The sequence below is a fragment of the Ipomoea triloba genome, chromosome 3 (genome assembly GCF_003576645.1).
Source record: "Ipomoea triloba cultivar NCNSP0323 chromosome 3, ASM357664v1".
NCBI classification, from domain to species: Eukaryota; Viridiplantae; Streptophyta; class Magnoliopsida; order Solanales; family Convolvulaceae; genus Ipomoea; species Ipomoea triloba.
In genome coordinates, this window is record NC_044918.1 from 32392787 (window position 1) to 32419854 (window position 27068).

The following is a 27068-nucleotide window of genomic DNA, read 5'->3' on the forward strand; positions in this document are numbered from 1 at the left end:
CTGGTTCTCCAGCTCCGCTCCAGAACTCACACTTAGGCTCAGTCTTAGAAAAATTTAGGCTGACTCAAACTTGGTCTATGAAAATCGAATTATCCGAATTTCAATCCTAGACTTACAACGAGGCCACACAACCTAGGCTTCGACTTAATTCCCGAAGGTTCAACCTAGGCTCTGATACCACTTTGTAACACCCCGGGCCTACCTTCCCGTACATCCGAGGCATTACCGCCACACCTAGAGAGAGAGTTCTATCATTCCGCGATAACCTCACTCTAGGTGCACAGGCTAAAGGAACTATTCTCATCACAACATTCACTCAACAAGTACTTAACACTTTCATACATAGCAACTGGTGAAGCTTCATTAAGCAAAGTATATAATGTTGCAAAAATATATACATAAGATTTACCCACGGGCCAAAATACCAACAGGGTTCGACCTACAAGCACTGGTTATGCCTAGCCATTACTACGGCTACCAAAAATTTATGTACACCAAAAAAACAAATTTCCCAGAAACTCCCAAAGATCCAACGTCTAGTCGAGCCTGCGGTACACGGGGCCAGTGAACTCTCCCCAGACCAGATGCCACTCTCCCTCATACCAAGTGATATGGTCCAAAAACCGGGAAGTGGTTATGACCATCGACCACTCCTCCCAAACATCCCGAGGGCTAGGGTCCCAAGGGTAGGGGTAGTGCACAATGAACTCTAGGGGATCGCTACCCTCTAACGGCTCTATGGGGTAAAAGCCGTAAGCAGCCTAGATCTCGTCCATAACCGGGCAAGAGTAAAACGGGGCCGACGGAGCCATAGGAGTATCTGGGTTCGTGGGAGCCTCGGGAGCATAACCAGGTGCGTATGGGTCTTCTCCCTCCATCATCTGTATGTAATCATCATAATCCATGCCCTGACACACATACTCCGGTGAACTTTCGGAGTTCACCGGGCTGCAAGAACTGACACTAGACGGCATCTGATAAAAACACAGTGAAGTGTAGTTAGCACGACGGCTAAGTAAGGATATCCAAGGGTTATTTAAAACTAAGTAAAGGTTTGAAAGCAAAAGATTACTTAGGATACCCTATACCTTACTCATCTGCAAGATTCTACCTGCAACAGTTATAATCAACAGCTTGCATACATCATGAATAGTATTCAATAATGTTGGTAACATTCCTTCTTGACAAGGTCATTTAGTAATCATTCACATATTCAATAATATAATGTTTAAATAGATAAGCATACTAGCAAGTAATATAAACATAATTCGTACATCTGGCTTGTAATCATTTTAGTAGAAAACTTTCCCTCACAAAGAGAGTCTCATCATTTTTCACCTTTCAAAGAGTAAGATTACTCACAAACTTTGGGTATTTAATTACTTGTCACATCTTTCTTTCCCGTAGCTACGGAGTAACTACATTCACATTTCAAAAACCTTCTTAGTCCTAGGTAGAAAGTGTGAGACCTTTGGAGTCCTTTCTCCACTTCTGACCACTTGGATCGTTGAACTCGGGTTCAGTGGTCATCGCCCGGTCTAATACTGATCCCCTGGACTTATAGGAGCGTTGGAATGATTCCTAGCTAGCCTCACTAGGTTCATAAGAACGACACCTACCCGAACATAGAGTGACTATACTTAAGTGTGCACACCCCCGTAGGAGTCCTTTTCCTTCCGGGTGATATAGTACTCGGCGAATAGACTTCGCCCACCGTATGATTGATCATACACATAATTACCATGCGGAATAGGCACTTTAAGCTCATCTTTATTCCGTGATTAACAAGATCCTTCACAACTTTACTAGAGCTAAGGTTTGAAAATATTTTTCTATTCTTTCCCCTTTCTTGCCTTGAAAATAGTTTGAACATACTTGGGTAAATCCCAATACTCGAAAATTAATTCTCCTTTCAACCCAATCCAAAATTTCTCCTTTTCTTTTCAAGGCATTTGAATGATCCACTAACATCATATCACTAAGGTAATTCAAGTGTACTACCCTACACTTTTAACTCCACATATATGTCACATAAGCCTCACATTTAACCCATACATCTCAATGTATATAATATGTACATTTTCCAATTTCAACATATACGTAACACATAACAACTATTTATTCTTTACAAGCACGTACTACCCAACTATATAGTGTCGCTCTTCTTACTACCAACATATATAATTATGGTTTATACAAACTATATACCTCACACAAAAGGTGACATTTTAATCATACATACATACCTATATATGTACTCATATATATACGACCTTCATATATATATATATATATATATATATATATATATATATATATACCTACACAATACACGAGTGTAATTTGTATGTATATATTATATACTATTCTACATGTATATACATACTTTATATATATGTAATTAATACTCCTAATTATATACATATATATATATATATTACACTCACACACACCCACGTTAATATATATATATATATATACTTACACAGTTAATTACACACACACACTTCACGTAATACATATATATATATTACATAGGATTTGTTACACACACACACACTTCACGTTAATATACATATATATATACTTATACAGTATCATATATATATATATACATATAACATAAAACATATATATATATATATATACATATATATATTTACTATACCACATTACATGTACATACATTACATCCATTTATAATATACCTAGTATACTTAAATTAAATATTTTGGGCACATTGGCAACCACTTCATACCAACACAATATTTCGTCCACACATATATTATGAATAATACCATTATATATTCATACATGCATCATGTACGCAAAAGTTCCATCTAGCACTCATAATAATTTCAACCAAATCATCAATTACCTAGTTTCAACAACCTCAACCAAATAAAGGGATTCCTTACCTTAAATGGGTTCCAAAACTTGTAGGAGGTCTTTGTAGATGGTTTTCCCCAATTTACCTCAAAACCCTAAAATTTCATCAACCACATAACACAAGATTTCAAGAAATTTTAACTTAGATTCATGTTCTAGGATGAAAAATAAAGCTATCTACCAAATAAAATTGGAGTTTTACCGAATATCTTGGAGGTTTGTGTGGAGATCTTGGCTATGGAAGGTTGGAGCTTTGATGAAGAAGATGAACAATCTCACTCTCTCTCTCTCTTGGAATTTCGGCCACCACAAGCCAAAAGGAAAAAAAAAATTGGGTTTTATGGTCTTGGTCCATGGGTTGACTAGTCTACCTCTTAAGGATAAGATCTAGCAAAAGAATTAATAGAATAATCTAAAATATCTTAGCTTAGACTGCTTGGGATTAAATCAGATGAATTCTCGGTAGAAACTAATTCAATTCAAATAATTCTCGAACCCAAAAATTTATTCCAGTCTAGAACTCAAAATTGGGCTAGGTTCGGTACACCGCGAAATTTCGCGATGTACGATCACAAATAAATTTTGGCTGCTATGGGCTAATCTAATTAAATAGGAAATTCAAGAATAATAGTATGATGCCTAAAAATCCATTTCCTAGGAAAAACGGGTCCGAATAGTAGTTCCTAAAATTTTTACGGTTCGTGACCGGGACGTACGATCGCAGCTTATTACTAACTGTCCTTACTTATAATAATTCTTTTGAGGCATCGGGAGATCATCTCATGAATGTTATAGCCTAAAGAAATGTTTTTCGAACCTTAATTTTACTGAAATAGGTGGGGGGTTACAAATGATGCTATGGATTTCCCTATTTTTGGACTCTAAATTGGATGAAATGTGAGTGTATTTGGTCTGATTTTGTATTCTGGAAGTTGGATTGTTGATCTGGGCAGAACTGTTCTGGGAAGGGTTTCGGGTTTGGCCTTGCGGAACACTTGGGCGGCACAATGTAACCCGTCGAAGTGCTCCGCAAGGTGGCGACGGTAGGTCCGGGCGGAAGGGAGAGGCCCGTTGAGGGAGGCCGTCTCCTTCTCGCGGAGGAGGCCGGCGGAAGGCAGTGGTCCGTTGAGGTGCTCCGCAAGTTTGCTGGGAATCTGATTCCAGTGAACTGTCTTCTGTTGTTGTTGCCTGTTGTTGGTCCTTTGTTTCTGATTATTGTTGGATTGTTTTGTTGGGTATTTTTGCCATGTTTTTGGAGTATTTATTCATGTCATTTATTGGGTATTTTATACCATATCTTGGAGTATTGACTCATGTCTTCGGTTTCCATTTTTGGTATTCTTGATCTATTGATTCTTTGATTCACTATCTGGGAGTTGGTTTGTGTTCATATTTGAGATGAACACTTTGTTTTGGTTGCTTTGGGTTGATGTTGGAGTATGAGGTTGTGATGGTGGTTTTGTGGATGTTGTTGGTGGTTGTTGGTTGGATTTGACTATGCTACTATTGACTGTGCTACTATTGACTATTGACTTCTGACTTTGGACTTCGGTCCCTGTGATTGGGTTGATTACCCCTGTGATTGGACTTCGGTCCCTGTGATTGGACTGTCGGTCCCTGTGATTGGACTTCGGTCCCTGTGATTGGACTTCGGTCCCTGTGATTGGACTGTCGGTCCCTGTGATTGGACTTCGGTCCCTGTGATTGGACTGTCGGTCCCTGTGATTGGACTCCCTGTGTACCGGTTTTTCCGGGATTGACTCTTGACTCCTGACTTCTGACTATGTGGTTTGACTTGGTTTGGTGGTTGGGTTGACTTGGTTTGGAGGTTGGAGTTGGGGTTCCTTCTTGGTCCGTTTTGTGAGCTCTTTATGCTAATTCGGTCGATACCTTATGGATCTCGGTTATGGTTCGTTATTGCATTATGCTTTGTTGTTGGCTATTGGCTTTGTTTGACTCAGTCTTGGTTTGTGATTCGTTCAACTTATTATTGTTGAGTATCGTTTTCAACTACTGAACAGTTCGTTGGTGTTTATATTCTATATGGGTGTGTAAACCTATTTACAAGCTTATGTATATCTATATCTCCTTGCGGGTGTGAATGGTGGTTGCTTAGCATTCTTTTGCTAATGGTTCTTTGTGTGTTTTCCAGGTATGGAGTAGTTATGCGAGAGCGCGCTAGAGCTTTCCTTATGAGGATGTTTAGCCTTAGTTTACCTTGTTTAGACTTTGGTTTTGGCCTGTGTGCCTTGAGATATTATTAGTATACTCTGGATTAGTGGTTTGAGTACTTTCGATGATTGTGGATTATGTTTTGAGAATTTTATCTTGGTTTATATCTATGACAGCTTAGTCCGTTTTATGATTAGCCTGTGCATCTAGGCTGTGTTATACCTAGATGTGGCATGACGCCCCTTATGTTTTAAATCGCTTCCGCTATGTTTTCGTTTGATGGTTGAGATTGGCAGCTGTTGTGTTAAGCTTTAGCTATCTCAGCCGGTGTGAGGTTGGGGGTGTCACACCTTGTCTATTTAAAATAGTGACATTATTATCGATTACAACCAACAAGTAACATAACTAACAAATATAAAATTACTTTGACATAACACACAACTCAAAGTGAAAGAACTTTTATTTGTGTCTATATTTTATTATAAAAATATATGATAGCTTTCATATAGACACTATCATAGATTTCTGTAATAGTAAAAAAAAATAGCATCAAGACATTATAAATAAAAATCCCATGCCAACAAATCACTCAACTCTTGGACAAGATGACATTATGTATAAAAATCACAATAAATCACTCAAGTCTTGGACTTTCTCCCTGGCATAGTGATTGTCAACATTTGAGGGAGGCAAATTATCTTCTACTGAATTGCTAGATTCTCCAAAGGCAAGTTTCTTTTTACTACTGGTAATTGATAAAGTTGAATTATCTTCACAAAGAGATGCAACTTTGTAGGTTGTTGTTATTCCTCCCCGGTCTTGAGGTTGGCACCTAAGTTCAACTGCAAAAGTGAGTGTATCAAGTTTTTTTTTTTTGAGCTTTTGAAAATCAAAGCCTTTATGTTGAAAACAACTTACCTACATGACGAGTAAACATAGTAGCTTCAATTCTATCCGTCCCATCAAATAGCTCAACAATTAATTTATATATATATATAGGATCACGTTCAAGTGCGTACTGGCCGCCCATGAGAGAACTGTGGACGAATCATAGCGCGCCACGTGTCCGAAATGTAGTTGCACATAACGTTATAACTAGGTGCACGTAATGTTATAACTAGGTGCACATAGGTGCACCCAGGTGCATAAATGTTAACAAGGTAAATTATTTGCACCTGTAAGTGAAAATAGGTGCACACATGCAAGTAAAATGTGTTACAAGTGCAAGTAAATTGTACAATGAGCATCAATACTAAGTGCACCTAATGCTATAACTAGGTGCACCTAATATTATAACTAGGTGCACATAGGTTGCACCCATGTACATGAATGTTAACAAAGTAAATTACTTGCAGAAGTGCAAGTAAAATGTATTGCAGATGCAAGTAAAATGTATTACAGGTGCAAGTGAATTGTACACTGAGCATCAATACTAAGTGCATCTAATGTTATAACTAGGTGCACCTAATGTTATAATTAGGTGCACCTAGGTTGCACCGGGTGCATGAGTATTAACAAGGTAAATTACTTGCATTTGTAAGTGAAAATATTTGCGAAATAGGTGCATGAATATTAACAAGGTAAATTACTCGCACTTGTAAGTGAAAATAGGTGCGAAAATAGGAGCACTTGTAAGTGAAACTATGTGCACTTTTAAGTGAAACTAGGTGCACTTGTAAGTGAAACTAGGTGCACCAAAGTTCCAGTTATTTACGAAAATGTCACCGAGTCATTTTTTAAAAATTGCATCTGATTCGTTGATCTGGACACGTGGACGACTGTGATTTGTCTGCAGTTCTCTCCTGAGCAAGAGTACGCACGAGAGTTCAACACTATATATATATATATATATGACTCATGATTACTATGAGATAATAATACTATAAATGTGTTTAACTACGTTGAGAAATCATGATTTTACGTTTTGATAGAAATTACATATGCATGACCACAAAATAAGCAACGGAATTTAATGATTTCATTACAAAACTAATCTTTTTATCAAAATAGTTGCAACCAATGTACAGAATAGACCAAAAATATAGGACGAACTGCGTCCGAAGTTGAAATTACGGACGCGCAAGTGACGCGGTGGCATTTTTGTAATTAAATTGTCCACATTTTAATTAATTTTTTTTAAATGGACCAGTTGCGTCCGAAGTTGGAACTTCGGACGCAGCTGGTCAACAACACGCCTTACGGAAATTCAGACGCAGCTGAATTTTCATTCTTTTAATTTAAAATATATATGTTTAGATATGGACCTAAACAATAAACATCGCCGACTCTTCGCATCTCCTTCTCCCATCGCCGACTGGATCCCTTCTTCCCTCCATCGCTCATCCGCCGTCCACCTCCATTACTGCCTCCATCGCCCAGCCGCCGTCCACACCATCGCCGCCGCCGTTGCACACCATTACCTGCTGCATTGTCGCTGCTTTTCGCTGCCGGACAAACTGCCGCACCACCTAACCGCCGGACGCCGCTGCCGCACTACCCCGCCACTGGTCGCCCTCTCCCGCGTTTCGCCGCACCACTCCGCCGCCGGTCGCCCTCCCTGCGCTCGCCGCTTGTGCTCGCCGTCGCCGCTCCTCGATCAGGTACGTACATTTATTTTATTTATTTGTTTTATACATAATAAATATTTATTGTTGTTAAATTTAATTTTGATTAATTATTGTGTGTTATTGTATATGTTAGGTATTAATATTGTGATAGTTGAATTAAAAAAATTGTGTATTATGTATATCTATTTACTTGCTATTATGTGTTAAAATGTTCAATAATATATTTTAGAAATTTTCTTGTATATTATGTATTATGTGTTATGTATATATAAAATTTTTAAGTAGCTAACTTTAACCTATATAGCCTAACAAATTTAACAAAGTATATACGTAAATAGCTAGTTTTAATTAGTATTTTAAATTTTAAATTATTTAGTTAGTTTTAGTTGGTAAAATATTTAATTAGTTTTTGGTAGTATTTTAAATTTTAAATTTTGAACTTGAGCCTATAAAGTGTCCAATAAATAATAAGAAGCTAAGTAATTATAAAAAATTCAAGTAAATCAAAAAATTATCAATAAAGTATATAACCAAAATTAAGAAAGTGTCCAATAAATAAGAAATAATTATCAAATTCAAGTATATAAGTAAATAATCAATAAAGTATATAACCAAAATTAACAAAGTGTCCAATAAATTTTTAATTAATTTTTGGTAGTATTTTAAATTTTAAATTTTCAACTATTGAACTTGAGCCTATAAAGTGTCCAATATAAATAATAAGAAGCTAAGTAATTATAAAAAATTCAAGTAAATCAAATAATTATCAATAAAGTATATAACCAAAATTAACAAAGTGTCCAATAAATAAGAAATAATTATCAAATTCAAGTATATAAGTAAATAGTCAATAAAGTATATAGCCAAAATTAACAAAGTGTCCAATAAATTTTTAATTAATTTTTGGTAGTATTTTAAATTTTAAATTTTCAACTATTGAACTTGAGCCTATAAAGTGTCATTTTAAATTTTCAACTATTGAACTTGAGCCTATAAAGTGTCCAATATAAATAATAAGAAGCTAAGTAATTATAAAAAATTCAAGTAAATCAAATAATTATCAATAAAGTATATAACCAAAATTAACAAAGTGTCCAATAAATAAGAAATAATTATCAAATTCAAGTATATAAGTAAATAGTCAATAAAGTATATAGCCAAAATTAACAAAGTGTCCAATAAATTTTTAATTAATTTTTGGTAGTATTTTAAATTTTAAATTTTCAACTATTGAACTTGAGCCTATAAAGTGTCCAATATAAATAATAAGAAGCTAAGTAATTATAAAAAATTCAAGTAAATCAAATAATTATCAATAAAGTATATAACCAAAATTAACAAAGTGTCCAATAAATAAGAAATAATTATCAAATTCAAGTATATAAGTAAATAGTCAATAAAGTATATAGCCAAAATTAACAAAGTGTCCAATAAATTTTTAATTAGTTTTTGGTAGTATTTTAAAATTTAAATTTTCAATTGTTGAACTTGAGCCTATAAAGTGTCCAATATAAATAATAAGAAGCTAAGTAATTATAAAAAATTCAAGTAAATGAAATAATTATCAATAAAGTATATAATCAAAATTAACAAAGTGTCCAATAAATAAGAAATAATTATCAAATTCAAGTATATAAGTAAATAATCAATAAAGTATATAACCAAAATTAACAAAGTGTCCAATAAATAAGAAATAATTATCAAATTCAAGTATATAAGTAAATAATCAATAAAGTATATAACCAAAATTAACAAAGTGTCCAATAAATATTTAATTAGTTTTTAGTAGTATTTTAAATTTAAAATTTGGAAATATTGAACTTGAGCCTTTAAGTTGTAGCTCAAATAAACTAATTCATTTCTCATATTATAAATGTTGTGTGACAATAGGAGATATGGATCAGAGTTGGATGTATAAGAAATGCAATACACTTGAATGTGTCGATGGTGTTCTAGACTTTGTACAAATTGCCGAGGAATATGCAAGTAAAATTGGTGAAAATTATATAGTTTGCCCTTGTTGTGATTGTAGAAATCTAAAAAAGTTTCATGGGACTGAACAAATTAAGAGTCATTTGATACGTCGTGGTTTTAAGGAAGGATATGAACGGTGGATATGGCATGGTGAAAATGTACCTTTTAGTACAAATGATGTCGAATTAGATGTAGAGAAAGATCAAAGTAAAGAAGATAATGTTGGAAATAATGAAGACAATGACCAGCTAGATGAATTGATGCGTGATATGCAAGGGGATTTGAATGAACTGCCTCAAGAGTTTGAAACTTTTTTTGAAAACTCTGGAAAACCTTTGTTTTCTGGATGTAGTAAATTTACAAAGTTATCATCAATGCTTAAATTGTATAACTTAAAAGCAAAGAATAGGTGGAGTGATAAGAGTTTCACGGAGTTATTGAAACTTTTAAAGGACATGCTTCTTGATGATAACGAAGTTCCTTGTTCAACTTATGAGGCAAAGAAAATGTTATGTCCGTTGAGTATGGACATTGAAAGGATTCATGCATGTCCAAACGATTGTATTTTGTATTGGAAACAATACAAAGACTTGCATGTGTGTCCGAAGTGTGGAGCATCGCGTTATAAACGGGAAGGATACGATGATGCATGTGAGAAGAAGAAAGGTGCTCCTGCGAAGGTGTTGTGGTATCAACCGGTGATTCCAAGGTTCAAGCGTTTGTTTACAAATGCAAATGATGCAAATAATTTGCAATGGCATGCTATTGGTAGAAAAGAAGATGTAAAGTTGAGATATCCCGCCGATTCTCCTCAATGGAAGAACATTAATATGAAGTTTCCTGAATTCGGTTCCGTAAACCGAAATCTTAGGCTTGGACTATGCACGGATGGAATGAATCCTCATGGTAACATGAGCAGTCGCCATAGCACTTGGCCAGTTCTTTTAACAGTGTACAATCTTCCTCCTTGGTTATGCATGAAGCGTAAGTACATCATGTTATCTTTGTTAATATTTGGGCCTAAACAACCAGGAAACGACATAGATGTGTACTTGACACCGCTTATTGAAGATTTAAAGATACTGTGGAATGAAGGTGTGGCGGTGTTTGATACTCATAGCCAAACCAACTTCACCTTGCGAGCCATGCTGTTCTGCACAATCAATGACTTCCCAGCATATGGTAACTTGTCAGGATATACTACTAAAGGGGCTAAGGCATGCCCTATTTGTGAAGATGAAATAGATGATCTTTGGCAAAACAATAGTAAGAAAAATGTGTTCATGAGTCATCGAACCTTTCTACCTATTGACCATCCTTATAGAAAGAAGAAAAAAGTTTTCAATGGAAAATCTGAGACTAGAGTAGCTCGCTCACCATTATCAGGGGATGTCGTTTATGAAAGAGTCAAAAACATTGATAATGTGTTGGGAAAAACTTCAAAAACAAGTCAGAAGGGTATTTGGAAAAAGAGGTCTATATTCTGGGATTTACCATATTGGGGGCACTTATCTGTTAGACATTGTCTTGATGTAATGCATGTAGAGAAAAATATTTGTGATAGCATTATCGGGACATTGTTGAATATTCCAAGTAAGACGAAAGATGGTATAAAAGCTAGAAAAGATATGGTAGAAATGGGGATAAGGGATCAATTAGCACCACAAGAATCTGGAAAGAGGGCATACTTACCTCCAGCTTGTTATACTTTGTCTAAAAAGGAGAAAACAAGTTTTTGTAGCTGTCTGAATGGTGTTAAGGTTCCTTCCGACTATTCATCTAATATTAAAAAACTTGTTTCAATGAAGGATCTTAAATTGGTTGGTATGAAATCTCATGATTGCCATGTGTTAATGCAACATATGTTACCTGTTGCTATTAGAGGCATATTACCAAACCATGTTAGACAAACCATTACCAAGCTTTGTTACTTTTCAATGCCATTAGTAGTAAAGTTGTTGATCCAGAGGTGTTAGATTCGTTGCAAGCTGATGTGGTAGTAACTTTATGCCAATTTGAAATGTATTTCCCCCCATCATTTTTTGATGTTATGGTGCATTTAACAGTTCACTTGGTGTGGGAAATTAAAATGTGTGGTCCTGTATTTTTAAGGTATATGTATCCATTTGAGAGATACATGGAAATTTTGAACGGATATGTGAGAAATAGATATTGGCTAGAAGGGAGTATAATTGAAGCTTATAGCGCTGAAGAAGTCATTGATTTTTGTACTGATTATTTGTCTAATGTTCAGTCCATTGGTGTTCCTAAATCACGTCATGAAGGAAGACTCACAGGAAAAGGTACCATTGGGTATAAACCTATTACACCAAGTGCAGAAATGCGAGATCAGGCTCATCATCTCGTACTACAGCACCTTTCTGAGGTTCATACATACTTGGATCAACACATGTCTATTTTGAGGCAACAAAATCCTTCTAAGGGTGAAAGATGGATAACAAATGAACACAATAACACTTTTATCAGCTGGTTCAAAGATACAGTGATGCAAGAGTTATCTCAAGTGTCCAATAATATCAGTGAAACCATTCGATGGTTAGCGTGGGGCCCTAGTGTTCTTGTGGACTCTTATGAAGGATATGATATTAATGGGTATACATTTTACACAAAATGTCGAGATGGAAAAAGTGTGGTAAAAACAATGGAGTGACATTAGTAGCACTATCAAGAGAGTATTCTAGTGCTAAAGATACTAACCCGGTAGATGCTGCTATGTCATACTATGGAGTCATTGAAGAAATTTGGGAACTTGATTATAATGTGTTTAAGATTCCTCTATTCCGATGTTCTTAGGTTGATAAGAGACGGGGTGTCCGAGTAGATGATATGAGTTTTACCTTAGTTGATCTTGGTCGACTTGGATATCGTGATGAACCGTTTATACTTGCATCTCAAGCTAAACAAGTCTTCTATGTTTCTTATCCTATTGATAGTAAGTGGTCAATTGTCTTGCAAGGGAAAAGGAGTATTGTTGGTGTTGGTGATGTTGAGGATAAAGAAGAATATGACCACTTTGATGAAATCCCACCATTTGCTATTCGTATTCAATCTGTGGCTTTAGGTGAAGATAACTTTGATACCAGTTACATACGTACTGATCATGGAGAAGGATTGTGGGTTGACCATCCGATAGTATAATTTCTCAAATGTAATATAATCTTATTTGTTTTTTTATAACATGTTTATATATATATAGAGAGAGAGAGAGAGGGAGATGTTTTTATAAAAATATAATTTCTAATAATATTGTTCCATGGCCGACCATACAGAGCCCACAGAGCCTGTTAGAACAAGAAGACCTACAGTTTGCACGAAAATGAAAAAGAAAAAGCCAGTTGGTGGGCTTTTAGAAATTGAGTTTGATGCTCAACGTAGGCCTATTGGCCCAAATGCAAAGGATTTCTCAAACTACCTGGGCACTTTGGTTCGTCATCACGTGGATATTAATATCACAGATTGGCCTCACGTCCCCCACGGAGTTAGAGAATCAATTTGGCATGATCTTAAGGTAATAAGCATTAACTTTAGTTAATTGATATATTGATCATTACTTCTATATATATATATATATATATATATATATGAAAAATCTAATTGCTTGCTTTCTTGTTGTCTCTAGATTCACAGAAAGAGTTTAATATCCAAAATGAAGGTGTAAAAAAAAATATTCTGAGGATTGCGGGGTTGCGTTGGAAAGATTTCAAGACAAGATTCGTGCGGGACTTCATCAACAAAAAACATCCTAAATATAACTCTCCCATTGAGTTATATAGTTTCTTGAATGAAGAAAAATGGAACACATTTGTAGAAAATCATAAAACTGAGGAGTTCCAGGTAAACTTAATAATCATATTTTATTAGCTTTAATGCTTTATTACTATTAACAAGCTATTATTTGATAACAAATTGTATTTTAGGCCAAAAGTCAGAAGTATAGGGAGTTGCAAGCTCGAAATGAGCATCCTCACTACTTAGGCTCCAGAGGTTATATTGGAAAGCAGTCTGAGTGGATGGTGTCTGACCCATTGTCTTCACAATCTTCTTGCGCTTCTATTATATCGAAAATAGCAGCAAGTTATCGTAGCTTGGATTGGGTTCGAGCGCGGTCTAAAAAATCTGAAGATGGAGACAGAACGTACATTACTTTTATCTATATATATATATATATAGTTTATTGTTTGAAATGTTTTATTATTGTTATGTTACTAATATGATTATGTACTTATGTATAATCAATTATGTAATGTTTAATGTTTGATGAATTATGTTTTATGTGAGTTATGTATAAATTATTTTAATTATTTTTTTATGTACGAATAACAAAATTTTTAAAAAGGAGTAATAAACTAACAATTTACAAAAAAAAAAATAATAATAATAATTGGCGGGGGCCCGCCATGTCCGCGACCTTAGGCGGGGCGGGGCGGACCAACAAAATTCAAGCCCGCCAAAAAGCCCGCCCCGTTTAGGCCCGCGGCCTGCAGGGCTTAGGCCCGCCCCGCCCCGCGAGCCCGTATTGACAGCTCTACTTGACGCTATGGAGAAAAATATTTATGAAAAATTGGCTGACAAAATAAGAAAAGAAACAAGGGAAGAAATGGATGTAAAGTTTAATCAGCTGCAATCTCAGCTCCAATCTTTTATGAAGAATGCACAAGCTAGTCCAAGGTTAGGCACACCGCTTTGGAGTAATTGTCAGTCTGTTGATCCACTGAACGAGTTTCAGGTAATATTGAATATCTTTAATATCTTGTTCAATTTAATATCTTCTAATTGTTGTTAAGCTTTTAAATTTTCTTGGCACATAGGAAAATCCAAAAGCTCAAAATATGATGAATTTTCAAAGTGGTGATCAATATGGCATAGAGTTACAACCCGCCATTGTTTCTGAAGATGTGTTAGAGCACTTGGGAGATGAATCTAAGAAGATGGTTTCATATCTAAGACACTTGTCAACCAGTTTAGACTATGTTGAGTTGGAGGTATATGAGGCAGAGGAAATATTCCATCAATCAAATAAGGCTGGTATCATGTTGTTTGACGACATTAAAGACTTGCTGACAATGAATTGGCTCGATATGTCCATAATACAAGTCTCTATAGTGTAAATATTTTTTTCTTTAGTCTTTAGTTTTTTATCTTTTATCTTTTATCATTTGATTTACTAATTATTTACATTTTAGATGTCTTTATCGGCTATGCAAGAAAATTGGAGTGACTTTGTAACACCCCAATTTTCAACTCTTACATTAATTACAAATCAATAATAATACATTGCGGAAGCTTACATCTTATCAGCAGAAAACTGGGTGCTACCACCACACCTAGAGTGAATTCTATCACCTCTTTACAAACTCTACTCTAAGTGCATAGGCTAAACTTACAACATTAACAATAACAATCCAAAGTCTAACTTAATACATTTGTAAATAATTAATACAACCGGGTATTTCTCAAAATGTTGAAACTTCCAGGGTGTCTATTCTAGGATAGAGTACATCTCCCTGGAAGTTTCAGCATTTTGAGAAATACCCGGTTGTATTAATTATTTACAAATGTATTAAGTTAGACTTTGGATTGTTATTGTTAATGTTGTAAGTTTAGCCTATGCACTTAGAGTAGAGTTTGTAAAGAGGTGATAGAATTCACTCTAGGTGTGGTGGTAGCACCCAGTTTTCTGCTGATAAGATGTAAGCTTCCGCAATGTATTATTATTGATTTGTAATTAATGTAAGAGTTGAAAATTGGGGTGTTACAATGAATCTTGAGTCTTTTCCCCAAATTTCACCTTAAAACCCTAAGATTCCACCAACAACACAACACAATATTTAAGAAATCTTAACTTAGATTCATGTTCTAAGAGGAAAAATAAAGCTATTTACCGAATATAATTGAAGTTTTACCGAATAGTTTGAGAGATCTATGAAGAACTTGGCTATGGAAGCTAGCTTTAATGGAGGAAAAATGGTGAAGATCACTCTCTCTCTCTCTCTCTTTCTCACGAAATTGAAATGGGAATGAAGAAATGAAATTTCCTTCATATATCTTATCCCATATATATATACATATGTATATATATATATATATATATATATATACATACGTATATATATATATATATATATATATATATATATATATATATATGATTGGTATATATATATACCTTAAGTCGGTTTAGTCACTTGAAATTGGATAATTGATTGTTTGGTTGAAATATGATGAATCTTTGGAGGTCAGATTGGTATCAGAGCCTAGGTTGAACCTTTGGGAATCAGGTCGAAGCCTAGGTTGTGATCAGAGTTTGATATGCTCTGTAACAAAGTGTATATCAGAGCTTTAGGTTGTGAGATCCTTGTTATAGGCAATAGAGTTAGGTAAGCTCAGTTACATAGTGGAGATCAGAGCTTAGGATTTGAGGTCCTTGTTATCGATAATAGAATTGGGTATGCTCTATTACAAAGTGAAATCAGAGCATAAGGTAATAAGGTCTTGGAAATACGCTCTGTTACAAAGTGAAATCAGAGCTGTTCGAACCTTTGAGAGCTTAGGCTATGAGATGTTGGAAATAAGAAAGCATTAGAGCATAAGTTGATAATTTTAGGGATAGGAATTAAGTGGTGGTCTACCTTGAAACCTTAGATGTAAGAATAAAGTTTCGCGGACGAAACTCTTTTTAAGCGGGGTAGAGTGTAATACCCCGTATTTTCCTAACATTATTATTTTAATAAATATTTTCAAAAAGGGATTATTATTATTATTTTATATAAATCTAACTATTTTGTTATGGGCATTGGGTCAACTTATTTTTTTTATTTTACTACTTAAATCCCTAAGCCCAAATGTGATTATTTCGTAATGTTCTGAACCTAACTTTAGCCCAATTTTTTTTGGCCCATTTATAATTCTCTAATTTTTCTACCGTAACTATATCTGTTTTAACCCATAACAGTCTAACCAAAGATATTTTCTCTTACCCACCACAAAAATGTGACAAGTGTCACTTTCTATACCACATGTTTTCATCCTTATCTTATAAGAGATAATATATAAGCTTGATCTCCCATATGTCTTTCTCTTCAAGATTTGTCTTCCTTTCCCTTTTGCCTATAAATAGATGGGTTGTGTGGGGAGGAAAAATCACGAGAAGTGAGGAGAGAAATCAGTATATTGTGGGAGAAGAAGTGTTGAAGTGAAAGTGTTGGTTATTAAGTAAGTTTTCTTGTTTTTCATAGCAAAATATTTCCATTTTGAGTTTAGCTATATTAAGACTCGAATGTGTTTCTAAACACAAAGGTGGCAGTAGGTTGATGAAAATGGCTTTAAGGTTTGAGTGAGAGGGGAGGGGTTTGAATCCCAGCTTAAGTTTGAATGTTTTGGGCAGTTTCTTTTGAGAAGATTTTGGTCTACAAGTGTAAGATTTCATGTTCACTAAAATTATTATTTACCCCATATATATGTATATTCGTATATGACTATGATATGCTATAAAAATTATGTGTTTTGCAAACTTATGTGCATTATAATGTCCATGTGATCACAAGTACATTTGCATATTGTGTATGATGATTCTTGAAATATCAAGAATTGATTTTTTTACGGGTCAAACCCGTGTGTTGAGTAAATACTTGGCTTGGAAAATTTTGATGTGATATATATATATGTCCGTACTATGAAATTATTTTATGAATTTATATGTGGAGAAAAATATATTATTTGAGAAATAGTGGAGAAAATCGATTTATGAAGAAATGATATATTTTTGGAAATTATATGTATATATTTGGTCTTGGAGGATAATGATATTTGGTGCCGGTGTGAGCCGGAAATCTCACAACTTACCTATTAGAATTATATTCATTATGAAAAATTAATTGATTGATATTGGTGTGGGTTGAATCCCCCAATTTGGTTTATGAATTATGAAATTTGAGTATTGGTGTGGGTTGAATCCCCCAATTTGATTTTAGGTTGGCTTATGATACCTAGTGGTGGTTATGTAGAGATTTTAAAGACTCTCCACTATGTATTTAATCCTCCTTGACAAATATGTTATTTTTGGAAGAAAATTATATCTCCACATTATTTTGGAAAAGTATATTATTATGAAAGATTATGAAATAAATTATATATATACATATATACGATTTTAGAAAAGAAGATGAGATTTTGAAAATATGACATCCAAGCCTATATTTTACGGGGTGAAATGGAACTTACTTAGCTTATGCTAATTTTGGGATATACACCCCTTTGTTTTTGTGTTAAAATGATTTTTGCAGGTGAACATGAATAGGATGGAAGTTGAGGTTGGGGTCTACTCTTTGATGTAGACAGGGATTATTGTTAATGTTGTAAGTTTAGCCTGTGCACTTAGAGTGGAGTTTGTCAAGAAGTGATAGAATTCACTCTAGGTGTGGCGGTAGCACCCAGTTTTCTGCTGATAAGATGTAAGCTTCCGCAATGTATTATTATTGATTTGTAATTAATGTAAGAGTTGAAAATTGGGGTGTTACACATCAACTGGATTGTATGCCCAAGGAATATTTCAAAGGCTAGTATCATATCAAATAACAACGCGGTCGCTTCTTATCTCATGCATGCGATGCTTAAAGATGTCGACCTCTCTTCCCACAGCCTCTAACCAGCTCCTCACCCTGGTTTAATTTCCATCAAGATGTCGCAGCTTCTATCCTTGCAATCGCACCTCGGGATAAAATAGTGCTTGTTGACGAGTAAATAAAGAGTGCACAGGCTAGCGGCCGCGGTGGCGCAAGAAGAGGCGAAAGAGTTGGCAGTCGCGGTGGAGCAAATGAGGTTCTGTACGATAGACAAACTGGAAAAAGTAGGGTTTGCATTCTTGACCATGAGTTGTGCTGAAGATTACAACGCTGTCATTGAAAATCTTGACGAAAGAGTGTTTGAAGCAGTTTCCGGTTTGCAAGCTAGATATTGAAAACAATTTCTGAAACTTTACTGCAAAAAAGTTTTCTGTGTGTGTGTGTGTGTGTGTGTATTGAACTATACTTTTTCTAATCTCCAGTAACAGCAAACAGTTCCCCATCTATATACCACGTACCAAAGGAGCAAATCATCCACTATCAATCTTTTAGAGTATATTTGAATCTTTCAATTGAGTATTTCCTGAGACTCTGGGAGTAGGAAGCTTCACAAAGCTTGCATCTCGAGGTTCCTGGTTGTCGCCCGAAGCAGTTATCTCTTGGACAGGTGGAGGATTGACAATCATCATTGGCATAACAACGTTATCTGATAGACGACCCTTAATCTCTAATTGCTCCTGGCACAAGGCACGTCAGTGCATGCAGCAATGCACCATGCAACGGTCACAAGGGGAATTCTTGAGATGATACTGCTTCTATAGGGATTGGCGAAAGATACTTACAGATAAGGAGCATTATGCATTCCCCTATATATTCCACACATCCACCAACCAAAGAACAAGCCTTCGCAGATAAGGAATGATGTCCTAGGATCAAATACAATGCCATTTAATGTAAGGAATGATGTCCTAGGATCAAATACAATGCCATTTAATGCAAGGAATGATGTCCTAGGATCAAATACAATGCCATTTAATGCCCTCTCACCCTTTTTTTTATCAAATACAATGCCATTTAATGCCCTCTCACCCTTTTTTTTTAGTCGTCAATAGAGCAGCAATGCCCTCTCACCCTTTTTTTTTAGTCGTCAATAGAGCAGCGGTAGATTCTGGGGTGGTGGTGTTTATGGTAGTGGTTGCGGTTCGCGGTGGAAGGTCAGCTTGTGTTGCCTGTTGTTCTCGCCAGAGAAAGGTATCGTGGTTGACAGAGAGGGGAATAGCGACACCATTCCAGCAAAGAACAGCGAGGGAGTCGCCACAGTTGGTTGCAGTTTGCGGCGGAATGTGAAAAACGAGAGGGAGAGAGCTCGCCTGGGTAGAAGTCATGCTAGTCACAACCTCGCCATTGCCGGTCAGCTTGTGTCGCCTTTTGTTCTCGCCGGAGAAGGGAACCGTGGTCGACAGAGAGGGGAATAGCGACACCATTCCAGCAAAGAACAGCGAGGGAGTCGCCACAGTTGGATACAATAATATGGTCAGGTGTCACCACGGTAACGATGGCGGTGGATCCAACGGCGTCACACTGGGGAGTCTGGAACTCGTATTAGTAAATCTTGCTATTGAAGGAGAAGGTGAAGTCGGACCACCACTATCGTTCGCCGGGCGGAGAGACCATGTCGCAATCTTCTTCGCCGGATGTTTTGTTCAATTCTCTGGAAGCTTGTCGTTGAACCCAGTTCGCTAGATCCAAAACCTCATCGCGACGCTACTTCGTCGGATGGAAAAATGGCAGTCGAGAGGGAGAAGGCGGAGGCCGTGGTGGCAAGCGGCGTAGATGGAGGAACAAAGAAAATAATAGTGAAAGGACAATTTTGCCCTCAAATTTAACGCCATTTTAACAGCAAACTTAACTGAGGACCACATGTGGTAATTTTTTTAAACTAGAAGGACGTTTAGTGGTCGTTTTAAAGACAATGGACCACACCTGGTAAATCGCTAATACTCGGAGGATTATTGTAGGTATTAACTCTTAATCTTTGAAAACCAACATCATTTATGCAGGAAGAAATTTATATATATAGTAGTAATAATATTGTAGTTAGTTTTAAAAGTTAGATGAAGTATACAAATTGACATGCAACAATTTTTTTGGTTCAACTTTTGACATGCAACAATAATTCAATATGTATATATGTATTATAGTTATTATTTTCTATTTTTAGCAATATATATATATAATTTTAATTTTAACAATTTTAATTAAAATTCAAAATATAAAACAAATGAAATTAAAAATATCTATAATAAAAAAAATTACTAAATTGAATAGAAGATTTCAATTTTATCTTATAAGAATAAATTATATTTGACATAGCTATTTTGATTTAGAATTTTTTAAATTGTAATAGAATATATATTTTTCTTTTTTATAAATTATATTTCCATTAAATTATCATATTATTATTATGTAATGACTTTAAAAAGGATAGAGATCTATATATATAATAATAAAATAATGGAAAATAGAATTATAAATAACAATGAGATTTATTTTTGTTTTATTTTGAACAGAAGTTTAGTTTTATGCGCATGAAAAGTTTGAAAAAAGAATTATTTCAATTGTTGTACGTAATTAGGTTGATTTAATATAATTGTATGTTTATTTAATACATAAAAATAAAAAAATCAATATTGGTGTTATTTAAAAGTTTTAATTAGAACTTTATAATGATATATTTTTTATATATTTATTTGTATTTAAAAAAATTGAACTTGAGTTGAAAAAGAATATACTGAGTATTAGTTTAGTGTACCTTATAAGTAGGCCATGATTCATGGTTGAATAAATGTTTAAGGTAATAATTACTATAAATTAAATTAACATATATATATATATATATATATATATATCATTTTTGTTATTATTTAATTATGTAAAAAATGATTGTAATTTCAAATTTCAAAACAAAAGTATTTTTTTAGAATGGATCAATGGACAGAAAAACAACACTCCTGTTTTAATATATATTATTATGTAAGTCTATGTTAATTTTAATTATATATTGCAATAGTACTGTAAAAAATCAATCTACAACATTTTAAAAATTAACCAATATCATATTAAAAATGAATATAATATAGTGATTTAATATAATTGTATGTTTATTTAATACATTAAAATAAAATATTAATATAGGTGTTATTCAAAAGTTTTTAATTAGAACTTTTTAATAATATATTTTTTATATATTAATTTTATTTGTATATAAAAAAAACTGAACTTAATTTGAAAAAGAATATATTGAGTATTAGTTTAGTGTACCTTATAAGTAAGCCCTGATTCATGGTTGAATAAATGTTTTAGGTAATAATAAATATAAATTAAATTAATCATTTTTTACGATGGACGGAAAAACAACACTCCTGTTTTAATATATATTATTTTGTAAGTCTATGTTAATTTTAATTATACTAGTTTTATACGCGCATTGCGTGAATGAGTTAATGTCCAATGTTTATATTTAAATAAATATTTGAAAGTATATCAATGCAAGATTATATAGGAGAAATTTATACATGGGTAATTGAATGTTGAATTTTTTTTATTTAAATATCTAACTCAAAGTATATGAATCCAAGATAATATAGAAAATTCATTATAATTATGTATATGAATCCAAGATAATATAGAAAATTCATTATAATTATTACTAAAATAACAAGATAATATAGAAAATTCATTATAATTATTACTAAAATAACTGTTTGCAACCTAGTAAAATCGATAGTCTAAATATTTGGTTTAAAAATGATAGTCTAAATAAATACTACTTTTAATTTGAACTTTTCTAAGTGTTCTTAATTCTCTTTTGAGTAACATTGTCATTGTCTTCATCTTTACTATTTGTTCTCTTCCTTTTTGTTGGTAGTGTGTTATTTGCAATTCGAATATTGTTGGTAGCATAGATGACAACGTGCTGCAATGAGATTATGATATAGGAGCTGTGGACTTTCCTTTAGGTATTCTGCTTGGGGTTCATTTGGTTCAACCATTATTGTTGAATGAGTTATTGTGGATAAAGAAATCCCTAGTTTAAGAAAAAAGATTTAAATTAATTAATAAAAATTTGAAAATTTAAAATATTATGTATTCCAAAGATATTAAAATGTAGTTTCTCGCTTCAATTTGCTCGGTAATGGGTTATTTGAGTACTTTCATTGTCAACAAATCCCCCAAGTAGTTAATAGGATTGGTTTAAACTATTCTTTTTTATTTTTTTCATGCTATTAAAGAAATACATATTGTTAGGACATCATGTAATAGGTTTTGATGATACCAACTGTTAAGTAGAAATCCCCAAGTCTCGATACATAGGCAAAACGCTGTAAGTTCGACAAGTAAACCAAGAGCGAAAATACAACCGGGTAACTTGAGCTCAACTCGGAAAATATTTAAGCTTAAGGTAAACCTGTTTGAACATCTTAGAAGTCTCGTGTTGTAATCATATAGACAGAACAGAAGAAAGCATGGGACAACTCTGGAGGAATAAGGGTCTGCGAGACATCAACTAAGTCTCGAGACATAAGCAGAGTTCGAGAGGTAGGACCTCTCGATACAGCTATCTAGTTCGAGACATAAACAGAGTTCGAGAGATAGACCTCTCGATATTTGAGTACGAGACATCAAGCAATCAAGATATCAACNAATCCTTCCAGGGAGTTTCTGGAAGAAGAGTGGACGTAGGCGGGTTGGCCGAACCACTTAAAAATCTCTCTTGCATTTACTTACTGCTTTTATCTCTCGCTAACCTCTCGATTGCACTGCATATAAACGCACTTCTCGAACTAACTTAAACTCGTGCTAACTAAAAGGGGATAACATTTCCGCTGCGCATAAAACTTTGTCTTCACCTCGTGAGGTATCAAACCTAAACATCCTAAGTTCAATACACACGAGAGGTCGAAAAGATTTGCAAAATCTTATACAAGTCTATTCACCCCCCCCCTCTAGATTTGTACCCCATCCCCTTGGGACCAACACATATGTATCATTTTTTTGGTGTAACTACTAATTAATTTATTTAATTCAATAAGAGTAAAATAGAGTGATTCAGCTTCAGTTTGTTGGTTTATTATTTGAGTACTCTCTTTGTCATCCAATCCCCAAGTAGTTAATATAATTAGCTTCAAATTATTTTAAAATTTTTTCATAGTATTAATAAAATACTTGGTAAATAAATATATAACATTATTTTGTACTATAACTTTGATATTTAATTACACGATATCGTAAAAATAAGATAATGGACAATGTAATGAATAATTTTTTCAAATAGAGGTATTGTAGACGCATAATTCTGGGCAGAAGCAATCAACACAGCGTGCTACACCCAAAATCGGTCCTTGATCGTAAAAGGAGTTGGAAAGACTCCATATGAGTTGTGGAATGGAAGAAAACCGAATGTAAGGCACTTCCACACATTCGGGTGCAAATGCTATATCCACAACAATGGGAAGGCTCAACTAAGAACCTTTGAAGAAAAGGCAGATGATGGAGTATTTCTGGGATACTCATCGACAAGCAAAGCATTCAGAGTCTTCAACAAACGGAGTTTGGTGGTTGAAGAGTCCATACATGTTACCTTTGATGAAAGGGCATCGACAGATCAACCATCAAAGACAACGGAAGCAGCTGAGGAAGATCAGCCACAGTCTATCGAGAGATCAAACTTACCTCTCGAAGACAAGCAGTCGATAGTTCGAGACGTAGCAGAACTCCAGTCAGATTCAGATGATGAAGAATCTACCAAGAAGAAAGCACCTGACTCAGTTGATCCAATCCAGATCATAGATGTTCAAACCACATCTCAACCTTCAATGGAAGTATCAACTGAGGAGCCACAACCCGACCTAAGATGGCTGAGAAGTCACCCTGCTGATCAAGTGATTGGAGATGTACGTGACAGAGTTCGAACCAGATCAGCATACAGAGAAAGCATGTTTGCTTGCTTTCTATCTCAAATAGAGCCTAAGGTGATCGATGAGGCTCTATGTGATCCAGATTGGGTGCAAGCCATGCAAGAGGAACTTCATCAGTTTGAGCGGAACGATGTTTGGNACCATTCACGCCCTCGACTTCACAGAATGGTTCGCAAATGCCAAGGTCACGAAGGGTAAAATCGAAAGCCGCTTTAATGATTTTCCCATCACAACATCTGTAGGTGACCTCAGAGCGGCATTTGATTTCGCGTCATCGGAGGAAGCAGTCAAGCATCTATCGGATTACGACTTGGACAAGCAAGCCTTCTGGGAGAAAATCCGACTAGCGACTGCACCACCCAGAGCATCCTCTGCCCTCCGCAAGTACCACCTAAAGGAGAGGTTTGCTCTCGCTGCCGACCTAATCATGAAGTTTGTGCTCGGCAAGGTGTCCGGAACTGACGAGGTTAGTCTAGACCTCCTCAAAATCCTCTATGCCATTTGGAACAACAACAAGCTGGACTGGGCACATATTATCTTCAACTTCCTCCAACAGCAAGTGATACGCTCAGTCTCCAACACCAACCTGTCGATCAGTAAAAAGGTTGGTTTCGGCTTTGTTGTGCAATTTCTCCTAAGCCTGAAGGGCTTCGAACTGAGGGAGGGAAAAGAGATTCATCGAAATACCTATATGGGTAGGACGAAATCTCTAGTCCCCAAAACTAAAGGTGTTAAGGCTGCACCTTCTCCCTCACAGCTAAAAGGAAGGGGCAAAAGGAAAGCCCAAACCGAGGAAAAGAATTCTGATGATGAACCTCTCGATGTACTGATACAAAGGGTTCATCTGCCAAAGAGGGCTAGGAAAGCCAAAACTGCTGTTGTCACCCAGATCCGAGAGGTAACACCCTCTGTTGCTCAAGTACCGTTTGAGGACAGGGCACAAGCCCAGGGGGAACCTCAGGCTACACTGGCCACTGAGGTTGAGAGAGTGCCCCCTACCAGATCCCTGTCAGCAGCTTTCTCTGTCGGTCTGCACGCTGGTGATGATGCTGAGGGAGATGTTGACTCTGTTGGTTTATCTCGAGAGATGGCTCGAGAGGTTGAAGGTACTGGGATCAGTGATCCAGTACAAGGGGGTGCAGAAGAACCACGTGAGATGGTTCGAGAGATAGATTACACAGTCAGGGTGGGAGATGATCTCTTGGAGCATAGTCGAGAGATCACAGCTCAGATAGACGAAGCAATTTCTGCCACTGAAATCATCTCTGATGGGCGGGATGACTTATATGAAAAAGTTTCCACTCAGTTGGCAGTGGAAGCACCCACTCTTGATGACTTCTCCAGGGTGATCAGGTGGATCAACTGGAGAACCAGTTCTTTCACTCAATTGATGAGTCAAGCAGCTGAAATGGAGGCAGAAGAGCAGTTTGCACTCCAGTGGTTGGGCATCTCCGAGATCCCAGCTCAACAACTGATGGATCTTGCCCACGAAACACGAGTAATGAAGCTGAACAGTGGAAGAACTGATAAAGGGAAGGGCATAGCAGTTGATGCACCAGAAGTTGAAGCTGAGCCTGAAGAAGATCCTGAAACAGAAGCTCGATTTCAAGAAGAAATAAGGCTGGCCACTGCCATCTCCTTGGGACAAAACATTGAATTCACGAGAGGTCCAGGAGAGACCTCTGGGGTTGCTCACGATGATATCACAACAGCCGCAATCCCACTGTCCCAAGTCAGCAACTCTGCTCTGGACGAACAGGTAGAAGCTTCGAGAGGTGAATCCGAGACCTCTGAAGCACTTCAAGTGGCACCCAACACCGTTCTACTTTTGCCACCACCTGCGTCCACACCCTCGAACACTACAGATGAAGCACAGACAATTCGAGAGGGTGAAGTTCCGTTGCTCACACTGCCAGGTTTTCCTACTGCTCCTGAAATAATCATCATCCCAGACTCATCGGAGCAGACCGAAGAGTAGCACAATGAGCAACATGAGCAGAATGTTCCAAGTCCTGCTGGTTCGAGAAGTGCTGAGGAGGACGATGCAACTATCGAAGGTAGAAACAGGGAAGCACCTATCGAAACCTCGTCTCCAATTCCACCAGCAGATGACCAAGTTCCCAGCACTGGTTCGAGAAGTGACGCTGAAGGGGAACTTCTATTGGATGGAAACCGGGAAGCGTCCAATACCGAAGAACCCTCTCCGGCTGATCCTATCTCCACAGTTGCTGAAGCTGAGGCTCCAGGTTCGAGAGGTGAGGAGCAAGAAGTGATCCATCCCTCAGGTGGAAACCGGGAAGCGCCTGACATGGAGCTACCTTCGAGCTCTGAACCCAGTGTCCCTGTGGCCCCTCAGACACTTACTCGAGAGGTGGACTCGCAACTGCAAGTCATGGGTGGAAATCTGGAAGCACCCAAGTCCCCTCCAACGAAAGGTACCTATCGATCCTCTTCTCCTTCTACTTCTGATCATGATCAACAGGCCGCACAAGAGTTCTTTGGCGAAGTACGTCAATTTATGGCTGATCAAACTCAGAAGATGGCTCGCTTTGAGCGCGTACTGGCCATTGTTCGAAATGCTGCACTACCCGTGGCTGGCACAACCGAGTCTCAGGCCAATCATGAAGAACTACTCGAACAGGCAGTATGGGCTGAGACTGCAGCACAGAAAGCTGCCGATGAGGCTGCTCTCGCTCGAGCAGAGGCTGCAAGTGCGAAAGCTGAACTAGCTGAGTTACGAGCAGAGCTGCGAGCCTTCCAATATTCCAGTGAACTTCGACAGGATGTGATGAAGGCCATACTCGATGACCTGTCGAACCAAGTGCCTGCCCAACTTCAAGCAATCTTCGAAGGTATGTCCATCCTCCTCTCCCGTGCTGATGATGCCAACAAGGGGGAAAATAAAG

General features: G+C 36.2%; 1 protein-coding gene across 1 annotated transcript; it reads left to right on the forward strand.

Annotated features, from left to right (window-relative positions):
- The first annotated feature begins 7319 nt into the window (after window positions 1–7319).
- Window positions 7320–12761, forward strand: LOC116013221. The gene is made up of 5 exons (XM_031252868.1): window positions 7320–7661; window positions 9725–11422; window positions 11509–11624; window positions 11715–12255; window positions 12417–12761. Exons 1-5 carry the CDS (start codon window positions 7320–7322, stop codon window positions 12759–12761), a joined length of 3042 nt encoding a protein of 1013 aa, XP_031108728.1.
- The last annotated feature ends 14307 nt before the right edge of the window (window positions 12762–27068 follow it).

What these genes read in the sequence shown, in the direction of transcription:
- LOC116013221 (XM_031252868.1), top strand. Translation starts at nt 7,320, where the DNA reads ATGGACCTAAACAATAAACATCGCCGACTCTTCGCATCTCCTTCTCCC. An exon ending in CGTCGCCGCTCCTCGATCAG is followed by an intron (nt 7,662 to 9,724) that starts GTACGTACATTT and finishes CGTGGTTTTAAG; the next exon opens with GAAGGATATGAACGGTGGAT. An exon ending in CAATGAAGGATCTTAAATTG is followed by an intron (nt 11,423 to 11,508) that starts GTTGGTATGAAA and finishes AAACCATGTTAG; the next exon opens with ACAAACCATTACCAAGCTTT.